This window comes from Garra rufa, chromosome 8 (genome assembly GCF_049309525.1).
Source record: "Garra rufa chromosome 8, GarRuf1.0, whole genome shotgun sequence".
In the NCBI taxonomy this organism is placed as follows: Eukaryota; Metazoa; Chordata; class Actinopteri; order Cypriniformes; family Cyprinidae; genus Garra; species Garra rufa.
The window spans coordinates 11,658,234-11,669,884 of record NC_133368.1 but is presented as its reverse complement, the minus strand read 5'-3'; the positions used below and the strand labels follow the sequence as shown (position 1 = coordinate 11,669,884).

Below are 11,651 nucleotides of genomic sequence, written 5' to 3'. Positions count from 1 at the left end.
ATATATATATATAATAATAATATTATTTAGTCATATTCGTGATTCCTGAATTTATATATGAAAACTTCGTTTTGAAGTGCATTAGATATGTTTGTAAAAGAAAATTCGTTCAGCTGGCCTATTAAATTGATTTAATATTCTTGATAATTTTTAGAGGAAGTTAAAAGTTAAGAAAAAAGGGAATTAGCTTGTGGTCTATATATATTTAGGGCTATAGGCTAATCTTTTCCTTACATTTTATTACACTGTGTAGATCGAAATAAAAAAAAAATATTGATCATATTTTACATCGGAGAATCACCGACATAATTTAGAGTATAGCCTACTTCGAAAATGAAACTATTTAAATCTGTATAAAGGAAAGACAAAATAAATCACAACAAGAAAAATGTGTATTTTTCTTGTAATCAAGAACATTTCTTTTGACAAAATTACCTAATTAATGCCGAATGATGTTTGACAGTGAACGAATCTCCACCGCATATAATTGTTGCTGTCAGTCGCAAATATTAAACATGCGGGTCAGGAAGCGGGTCGGGGACTATATATATACACTGCTGTAAAGGTGAAGTTTTGTCAAGTTTGCAACGAGTGTACACACGCAAGGGTGATCGGACGGTACTTCCTGCATGTCTAGCAAAGAGTCACGGCTCATATTTTTTAAATGCAGTAAAGAGATAGACAGAGAGCAGTTGTATTTAACAGTAGCCTACATACACAGTATATTATACACAGCCTTCCTCTCAGAATGCGATTGCCTTGGAAATCGGCAGGTTTTAAAATCGTGCCGTGTACCACTGCGTCCGTAAAAAAAGTCATTCGTGACGTGTGCGTGGCCATACGGTAGTTCCGACCGTCCGAATTCGCACCGTGTACGGCCGCCTTAAGACAGCAACTTCTGTGTTCTGAGATGTTGCCCAACGACTACTGAATATGACGTCAGCATCAAACATAAGTTGAGACGGAGACGAAAGATCTTTGATCATGTCCCCAGATATGCTAAAGCCCATATTTAAACGAACTAACGCGAACGCATAATTTCAATCAGAATAGGACACCTGATAGTCTGAAAAAATAATACCTAATTTGGAAAAAATAATACCTTTGAGACCACATTTAATACTTTTAATGGCCTTAAATTTGACAATTTTGATTTATCACTTTTTAATACTTTTTAAAACCCCGCGGATACCCTGTATAAAAATGTCAAATGATGAATTTGTTTCGTACAAACACACAGCTTTTTGCTGTTGATTTTATCATCTGTTTGGACTCTCATTCTGACGGCACCCATTCATCGCAGACAATCCACTGGTGAGAAAGTGATGCAATGCTAAATTCCCCAAATCTGTTTTGATGAAGAAACAAACTCATCAACATCTTGGATGGTCTGAGGGTGAGTAAATGTTCAGGAAATTATCATTTTGAGATAAAATATTCATTTAAAAAAAATCATCTATCTATCTAACATCATTTATCTTTCCATTGCAAAAGGCAGTTTTTACTAAAAAACAAAAACATGGTTCTTTTAAGGTTATTCTATTGCATCACTGCAACCACCCCCCTTTCTGAGCCTTCATTTAAAGAACTGTGTATTATGGGCACAGACTATGATTTTTTTATGATTCTATCCAGTCAGAGGAGGTCAAACTTGTTTGATATTTTAATCTAATTTTAGATCACATATTGGTTTTATTTATCATGCTTCTCCTAGTGACGATGCTTGCGTTTCTGTCTGAGTTTGTCTTTAGAAAGTCTCAGTCCTCTGTCATTTAGTGTATGATAGCTAGTGTTTTAAAATGTGTTCAAATTGTAAAAATCGTGTAGTGTATTCCAGCCGTAAGATAATAATGACCTACATTAACAACAACAACAACAACAACAAAAGAAATCTGTCTTCCCTTGCAGACACAAATAAACATGCTGAACTTGCACCTGATGGTAACAATTAAGAGAAACATCTGGATCGCATAAAGATGGGAAAGACAACAACAGTCGTGTCATGACTTACTCCTCTGGTTTTCGATGCGTCTTAATTCATTTGGTGGTATCTTGGTGTATCCATCAGCACTGTGGGGAAATGGCATGCATTAGGTACATTTTTTTTTTTCAAGCTTAGTCTCCATCCATGTTGTGAACTTATCAGTCTCATATGACAGCAATGTCTCCAAACCAAGGTGGGGCACAAGTCATCTTTTCCTACGTAAAGCCAGAATTTTTCACAAACAACTCTGGGGAACTTCCCCTACATCCCCATAATGTTTGACAGTGACACAATATACACACCCCAAATAATGCAACTTTCAAAAGCCGTTTAAAACCACATGTGTATCATAGCTGATACCCTGACATCACAAACGACCCCAAATGTACTGCCTGATGACACATAAAACATTGAGTCATGTAGTATAAATTAGATTAGAAAAGATTAGAATTAGGCATAGTGATTGCTAAGTAAATAAACAGAGCACATAGAAATAGAAAGAGTACAGTAAATTGGTCATAACTTAATAAACCAATGACATGGACACAGATAATTGGAATTCCCCTTACAAAAACTCACCATTCAACCTAATTCATACAAAAATATCTGCTACAGTTTTTGTTACTATAAGAAAACTTTGGTAACCAATATTGTCATCCACAAAGAAGCTGAAATGACAAAAAGTTTCTCACATCATTAAAAAAAAAAAGATTTAAGATAATTTATTATGATTTTGCTTTAAAACAAAGAAATATTTCATTTTAAGGAGTAATAATGGTTGTGTTGTCTGATCATTTTCTGGTTTTATTTATAGTAGTTGTTTAGTAAGGTTTTGTCATGTGATTACTAAAAATGACAAGTTAGTTAATAAATGAGACAAAAACATGATATTGGTAACACTTTACAATAAGGTGTCATTTGTTAACATTAGTTAATGTTATAACTAACATGAGCAAACAATGAGCAATACATTTATTATAGTATTTATTAATCTTTGTTAATGTTAGTTAAAACAAAAACAGTCGTTCATTGTTTATTCATATTAGTTCACAGTGCATTAAATAATATTCAGTGTTGGGGAAAGTTACTTTTAAAATTAATGCATTACAATATTGAGTTACTCCCTAAAAAGTAACTAATTACGTTACTTAGTTACTTTTTATGGAAAGTAATGCGTTACGTTACTTTTGCGTTACTTTTTCAATCTGGGCAGGGCTTGCTTGTTTGTTTTAAATATAAAAAGTTCTATTTTTGGCAAATATAAAAGCCTTTTTACACCAAAAACCTCAGGCTTAGAGAAAAGTAAATGCATGTCTGTACAGTAGACCGCAGAAGACAAAAGTCAACTCTTCAGCTATAAAAAAAAAAAAGGAAAACAAATGTTATACTATCTTGAGTAATTTTTGCTTATTAGTATGGGTGAAGTGGATCATCGAAGGTCGGCAGCAAAGACATCGGTTAATAAAATGGGATTAAATACATGAAGGATTATTTGTATTATTTAACATTTTGAGGAATACTGTATCTGTTTTTTTGTGAGTGAGATGAATTAATGCATGTTCACATTTATTCTAGATACTAAAGTAACATCTTACTCACAATTTCTCTCAACATGGGGACAGGGGAGCTTTTAATCAATAAATGGGGGGAAAAGTAACTGGCGTTACTTACAGGTGCTGGTCATATAATTAGAATATCTTAAAAAAGTTGGTTTATTTCACTAATTCCATTCAAGAAGTGAAACTTGTAGAATGTATACATTCATTCCACACAGACTGATATATTTCAAATGTGTATTTCTTTTAATTTTGATGATTATAATTGACAACTAATGAAAACCCCAATTCAGTATCTCAGAAAATTTGAATATTGTGAAAAGGTTCAGTATTGAAGACACCTGGTGCCACACTCTAATCAGCTAATTAACTCAAAACACCTGCAAAGGCCTTCAAATGGTCTCTTATGCTGCATCCCAATTCGCCTACTTATACTACGCCCTGAAAGTATGTACTCTTTTTGTGAAGAAAAAGTACATACTTTTGAGTATGTAGCAGAATAGTAGGCAAGCTTTGGGACATACTACTTCGTCATAACTGCGTCTTTAACGGACGCTCTGTTGCTTAGTTACCTTAATCCTGTCACTATTTAAACTGCCCTGTCAATCATCACAGTTAACATTATCTATATTTCGTTTAATTTAATTTCCTACCATATTAGAGAGAAATGAAGAGGCACGTTCCTTCATGAGTCTTTCATGCCGAGAACTTTGCTCTTGTGTTTGCATAATTATGCATTTAAACGTTAACGACCAAACCTATCATTATAAAAGTTCATAATGTTGCTGCACATGAAATATAACACGGATAACATTTAAAAATATTTTTTATCAGGTTACACACTGATTATTTATCACTCAAACCCCTTTCTCTACCTGTCCGTTGGTCGCGCATATCCTCCATGTTTGTAGTTTTTTAACACTTTTTATGCGTGTTTGTAGTTCTAATCGAATCCTCGTTCACCGCGCAATGTGTTCTGGGCAATATTAGCCGTTAGAGTGTGCATTGATCCGCACTTCGAATTCCGAAGTTAAGTAGTAGACCATCCGGGAATCTTTGGAATACTTTTTTAAACGTACTACGATTTGGGACATACTAATTCTATTTTCGAATACTATTTAGGACGGATAGTATGCAAATTGGGACGCAGTGTTAGTCTAGTTCTGTAGGTAGGCTACACAATCATTGGGAAGACTGCTGATTTGACAGTTGTCCAAAAGATGACCATTGACCCCTTGCACAAGGAGGGCAAGACACAAAAGGTCACTGCAAAAGAGGCTGGCTGTTCACAGAGCTCCGTGTCCAAGCACATTAATAGAGAGGCGAAGGGAAGGAAAAGATGTAGAAAAAAGTGTACAAGCAATAGGGATAACCGCATCCTGGAGAGAATTGTGAAACAAAACCCATTCAAAAATGTGGGGGAGATTCACAAAGAGTGGACTGCAGCTGGAGTCAGTGCTTCAAGAACCACTACACACAGACGTATGCAAGACATGGGTTTCAGCTGTCGCATTCCTTGTGTCAAGCCACACTTGAACATCAGACAGCGTCAGAAGCGTCTCGCCTGGGCTACAGACAAAAAGGACTGGACTGCTGCTGAGTGGTCCAAAGTTATGTTCTCTGATGAAAGTAAATTTTGCATTTCCTTTGGAAATCAGGGTCCCAGAGTCTGGAGGAAGAGAGGAGAGGCACAGAATCCACGTTGCTTGAGGTCCAGTGTAAAGTTTCCACAGTCAGTGATGGTTTGGGGTGCCATGTCATCTACTGGTGTTGGTCCACTGTGTTTTCTGAGGTCCAAGGTCAATGCAGCTGTATACCAGGACGTTTTAGAGCACTTCATGCTTCCTGCTGCTGACCAACTTTATGGAGATGCAGATTTCATTTTCCAACAGGACTTGGCATCTGCACACAGTGCCAAAGCTACCAGTACCTGGTTTAAGGACCATGGTATCCCTGCTCTTAATTGGCCAGCAAATTTGCCTGACCTTAACCCCATAGAAAATCTATGGGGTATTGTGAAGAGGAAGATGCGATATGCCAGACCCAACAAAGCAGAAGAGCTGAAGGCCACTATCAGAGCAACCTGGGCTCTCATAACACCTGAGCAGTGCCACAGACTGATCGACTCCATGCCACGCCGCATTGCTGCAGTAATTCAGGCAAAACAGCCTCAAATAAGTATTGAGTGCTGTACATGCTCATACTTTTCATGTTCATACTTTTCAGTTGGCCAAGATTTCTAAAAATCCTTTCTTTGTATTGGTCTTAGTATTCTAATTTTCTGAGATACTGAATTTGGGGTTTTCATTAGTTGTCAGTTATAATCATCAAAATTAAAAGAAATAAACACTTGAAATACATCAGTCTGTGTGGAATGAACGTATACATTATACAAGTTTCACTTCTTGAATGGAATTAGTCAAATAAATCGACTTTTTGAAGATATTCTAATTATATGACCAGCACCTGTATTTAAAAAAATATATTCTTGTCCATTAAAAAGTAATGCGTTACTTTACTAGTTACTTGGAAAAAGTTATATTATTACATAACTTGCGTTACCCCCAACACTGCTAATGTTAACAAACACAACTTGTGAAAAATGCTGAAATTAACATTAAGATCATTAAATGCCCTAGAAGCAGTGTTTATTCTTAGTTCATGTTAACATGTAACATGTTAACATTTGGACAGAGCTTAAGAAATTATAGATGTACTTAATATACAATAGATTTAAATAAGTTATTGTATAGGCTATAGATAGTTGGGATAATGATGGCAGACATGTTCACGTTTAGTCCAGACATTTATTTATGATATATGCTGTCCACCAGATGATTGCTTTGTTTTTGTTAGTTTTAAATTATATTTTACCATTTATTTGTTGTTTCTATTTACTTATTGTTATTTACTATCCCTGGTTATATAATGATTCGAAAAAGATACATTTGTCATGTGATTTTTCACATTTTCACGAGACAATTTCCCTTCGGTGACTATAAGTATTTCCCTCAGTTGCTATGGTAAACATTCGTATATGAGTTTTGGTTTAAACAGAAACGAAAGTGAAACTAAGCCAGCAGCTTGTTCATAAATAAAGAATGAACTACAAAAATAAATATACGATTTAATCGCCAAAATGACCTATCGTTAGTTTTAACACATTAAAATAACGATATTCTACATCCGAATAATGTTAAAACCTAAAAAATGTTTATACATTTAAATGTAAAATATTTGTTTTTGTTATCATATATAATGTTTTATTAATTTCAAACGTAATACATTGTATGATAATCAAATTCATGATATTTTACTGTTGTACTTACTATGTTGGCTGATTCTGAGGGTTTGAAGTACTAGGTTGGTTATTCTCACAATACTCATTCGTTTGCTCGCTGTCTGTCATGTTGCTTCTTTGATTTATTGTATTTCCTCTATATCCCCCGCTTCCGGATTTAAGATTTAGTTGTGTAGATCGATTCATGCTAGTATATTCAGTCGTGTGGTTCTTGATCTTTACATACACCAGAACAGCTGACCGCTGGCACTGACAGGGAGTTGGTTATGGTGTTATGACCAAGTCTCTCTCTGTATGGAATTCCCCGCTAGACACCAGCATTCATATGCAACATAGTGCATATAAGCTTTTTAAACACACGTTTAATAAATCTAATGCTTGAGTTACAACTTGTTTCGTAAGTTAAGGGAACATGAAAGAGTGGGGGCTGAGAAACACGCTTCTCTGTTTTGGAATCGCGAGACCCTACAGCAACATGAAGTTTGTCCCTCTGGTGCTTCCGTAGGTGTGTCTGTCATCATCATCAGTATGGCGAGCTCCAGCGGTATAGCGATGGAGGGGGACTTCATGAGACATGCTGAATATACACCGAAATCCAACGGGAAGAGTGAGACTGATATTGACAAACGCCTTGTGAGTAAATATCGCACTGGAGAGTCCGGAGCATTTACACTGTTTTACCATGAAATGGCTGAGCTTGTGTCATAAGAGCTCTGCCTGTGTGCTTATCCTGGTGTTGACCTTACTGCTCAAACCATTTATCTGAAGACTTGTACCTTTTTTATTAGAAAATGTTATAACAGTTGCCAAACACCTACTGTAAACTGATACATTAACAAAACACTGCCCAATAATGGTTGAATATGTAAGTGTTGTGACATGGGAAAGTTTTTAGAAGTGTGTGACTGACATATTAATCATTCTCACAGTTTTTTATACATTAGCCATCTTGACTTGTATAATATTTATATATTAAACACTTTATGGCCAACTAAAAGCTCTAAGTACCAAATGATTTGTGACAAAACCAAAAAAAACAAAAAACAAAAAAAGGTTATTATTTGTTCATCATGCTGAATAAATTAGCTTTCCATTGATGTATGGTTTATTAGGATAGGACAATATTTGGCCGAGGTACAACTATTGTAATCTGGAATCTAAAAAAAAAGTTTTGATATAATTACGGTAGTAAATTTACAAAATATCTTCATGGAACATGATCTTTACTTAATATCCTAATGATTTTTGGCATAAAAGAAAAATCGATAATTCGGCCCATACAATGTAATTTTGGCTATTGCTACAAATACACCTGTGCTACTTAAGAGTGGTTTTGTGGTCCAGGGTCACATTTAATATGTACAGTCATAAAAGAAGTAACTAAACATTATTTGTCACGCCAACCTTGTTTGTCAAAGTCATGTTTAACAGATCAAAATGGTTTTAAATATGTTAAGTTTAAAAGTTATGGATACAAATTGGTCACTAAGGTGTTCTTGGTGGGTGCTAGGGCATTCTGGGTGATTAATTTTGGGGTATTATGATAGATGATAGATAGATTAATAAATCATCTTAAAGAAGGTTATAGGGCCTGTCTGTTTACATCCGAACTGTTTGACCTTCGCAGCATGAATTCATAAATCGTTTCATTTCCTGTTTCATTAGACTCTGAACATTCAGTCTGTGGAAGTCTATGGGATTTATGGAATTTGGAATTGTCATATACAGGAAGAATCTTAAATTTGCAGTTGAAGCCTAGTCTAGTTTTAAAATTTTTAAAAGAAGTCTAGTCTAGTTTTTAAATGTTCAGTGATCTGCTATGGGAAAACCTCATGTGCCTTGTCTAACACTTAAAGAAGTTCACTTCCAGAACAAAAATGTACAAATCACTCACTCCCTTGTCATCCAAGATGTTCATGTCTTTCTTTCTTCAATCGTAAAGAAATTATGTTTTTTGAAGCAAACATTTCAGTATTTTTCTCCATATAGTGGACTTCAATGGTGTCTGTGAGTTTGAACTTCCAAAATGCAGTTTAAATTCAGCTTCAAAGTGCTCTAAATGATCCCAGCCGAAGAAGAAGGGTCTTATCAAGCAAAACAATCATAATTTCTAAAAAAAAAAAAAAAAAAAAAAAAAAAGTACAATTTATATATTTTTTATCCTCAAACGCTCAAACATGTGAACTCTGTGTATTCCGGTTCATGACAGTTAGGGTATGTTGAAAAACTCCCATCTCATTTTCTCCTCCAACTTCAATTTTTTTTCCTTAAAAAACATAATTTCTTTACGACTGAAGAAAGAAAGACATAAACATCTTTGATGACAAGATGGTGAGTAAATTATCCATCAATTTTTGTTCTGGAAGTAAATTTATCCTGTAAAATGCTTTTCTACTAATGCTTGGCTTATTTTTATTATTAATTACTGTAGTGATGTAATGTTGCTGTGTGTGTTTCAGGGTGGCTGTCTGATAGCAGTGGGGCTGGGAGTTGCAGCGGCAGGGTTTGCAGGTGAGCGTATCTGCTTTGCACCCCTGTGTTATACATTTATTTGGAGATTTGGGTGTCATTAAACCACATGTTATATAGTTACATGCAGAAACGACATGCCTTTATGTAATACGTGTGGTATGGCCTAGTGGTTAAAGCTCTAGGCTGAGAACCAAAGGTTAGCGGTTTCAACTGATGATTGATCACCTTTGTGCCTTTGAAGTAGTGCTCCACCTCAGATTACTCCTAGGGAGACTGGATTGCTTGCATTTTCTTGCATGGATCACCTTTGAAAAGTAATTTCAAGGTGTTGATAGCCTTAGCCATGTGACAAATTAGGCACCTCAGCAAATTTCAATAGGTTTTAAGAGCAAAGCATACAAGCTTGATGCTGTATCTTTTATATAACAGTTCAGTAAACAAGACGTTAGTATTGAGTAACTTACATTTTAGTTGCATTTTTGCGAGAATATTTTCAAATGAATTTAAAAGAGAATTAAAAGGATAGTTCACCCAAAAATGAAATTTTCGGCATGATTTATTCACCTTCAAGCCATACTAGGTGTATATGACTATTTTCTTTCAGATGAATACAATCTGAGTTATATAAAAAAATCTCCTGGTTCTTCCCGGTTTTATAATGGCAGTGAATGGCTGTTGAGATTTTGAAGTCAAATGAAGTGCATCCATCCATCATAAAAAAATGCTCCACACAGTTCTGGGGAGGTTAACAAAGGCCTTCTAAAGTAAGTCGATGTGTTTGTGTAAATTAGTTTGCTTAAATGAGTAAGTGGAGGCAATGATTCAATGACAAAGACATTGGATCTCATTCACTACGCATGTTAAGCACATCTATAACTTTTTTATAAAATTTATTATAACTTCGTAGGATGTAGGAAATGTAGGAACAACTAAAACCACGAACAAGAAAAAAACACATTCACTGAGTGGCCTCATAATCATTTTAAGATGAAATTGTAAACATCAATATGTCATGTACAGTAAAAGAGTAAGAAAAGCTGTGTTATTAACACAAAGCTGCAAGAACACAGTTAGGGCTGGCTAATAAGAGATCTGTAGTCTGGGTCTGTGTATAAAAGATGTTTATTGAGTTTGAACTGCATTGCCTGAGGATCTTGCATCATGTGCTCTTTGGCAAGTGCTCATCTTTACAGAGCGTCATATGTTTGCTGCCGAAAGCAAATAAAGTCTATAAAGGAATGACATTAACATCCGGCACATGATTGCTTGAAACTCGAAATTCAATTATTAACATTAACATTAGAACAAGCCAAAGTTAAAGGGATAGTTTAGCCAAAAAGGAAAATGACCCCATGATTTACTCACCCTCAAGCCATCCTAGGTGTATAAAATGACTAAACATACTGTATTTATAAAGGCGATGAATAGCGGTCAAGATTTTGAAGTCCAATAAAGTGTATCCATCCATCATAAAAAGTGCTCCGCTTGGCTCTGGGGTGTTAAAAATGCCTTCTGAAGGGAATCGATGCATTTGTGTAGGAAAAATATCAATATTTAAAACTTTACAAACTGTAATCTCTAGCTTACACTAACTGTTGTACACACATTCCCGAGAAAGTGGTGTTTCAGTGAATGATGTAGGATGTATGCAAATGTGGTGATGAACGCGGAAGCACAGAGAAGAGAGCAAAACAAAACGCTGGTCACAAATTCAAAGTACAAGAATTGTAAAGAAAAATGTTGGAGGATTTCAATGTAAGTCAAGAGCAGACTGTTTTTTCTTGTCTGTAAACAAAACTGGGTTCTCACGAGACTAGCATACTCTCACCGGAGCTTACACTATCTCTCGTGCCTACCACTTTCTCGTGAACGCCGTATGACAGTTAGCACAAGCTAGAGATTACACTCTTAAAAATAAAGGTTCTTTATTGGCATCAATGGTTCCATAAAGAACCTTGAACATCCATGGTAACTTTTAAATGCAGAAAAGGTTCTTTAGCTTTTAAAAATTTCTTTAAAATGGTTCTTTTAAGAACTCTTCACTGAAAGGTTCTTTGGGGAACCAAAAATGGTTATTCTATGGCATCACAGCAAAAACACCCTTTTGAAACCTTTCTTTTTTAAAGGTGTACAGTTTATAAAGACTTAAAGATGGATATATTCTTACACAAATACATCGATTCAGTTTAGGAGGCCTTTGTTAACCTCCCTGGAGGACTTTTTATGATGGATGGATGCACTTTATTAGACTTTAAAATCTCAGCACCCGTTCACTGCCATTATAAAGTTTGGAAGCGCTAGGACATTTTTAATATAACTCCAATTCTATTAGTCTGAA

General features: G+C 35.3%; 2 protein-coding genes across 2 annotated transcripts in view; one reads left to right on the top strand and one right to left on the bottom strand.

The window, feature by feature from the left end:
- epsti1 (epithelial stromal interaction 1) overlaps positions 1 to 7,064 on the bottom strand; it is a 20,408-nt gene extending 13,344 nt beyond the window's left edge. Inside the window, exons 1-3 of the mRNA XM_073845010.1 lie at positions 6,870 to 7,064; positions 2,012 to 2,070; positions 843 to 1,021 (exon numbers count right to left, since the gene is read on the bottom strand). Of these exons, the coding sequence (XP_073701111.1) occupies positions 843 to 1,021; positions 2,012 to 2,070; positions 6,870 to 7,027 (396 nt within the window). The 5' untranslated portion in view covers positions 7,028 to 7,064. The remainder of the gene's footprint in view (positions 1 to 842; positions 1,022 to 2,011; positions 2,071 to 6,869) is intronic.
- Positions 7,065 to 7,356: 292 nt separating this feature from the next.
- Positions 7,357 to 11,651, top strand: part of dnajc15 (DnaJ (Hsp40) homolog, subfamily C, member 15) — a 40,817-nt gene continuing 36,522 nt past the window's right edge. Inside the window, exons 1-2 of the mRNA XM_073846265.1 lie at positions 7,357 to 7,474; positions 9,301 to 9,352. Coding sequence (XP_073702366.1) covers positions 7,370 to 7,474; positions 9,301 to 9,352 — 157 coding nt within the window. The 5' untranslated portion in view covers positions 7,357 to 7,369. The remainder of the gene's footprint in view (positions 7,475 to 9,300; positions 9,353 to 11,651) is intronic.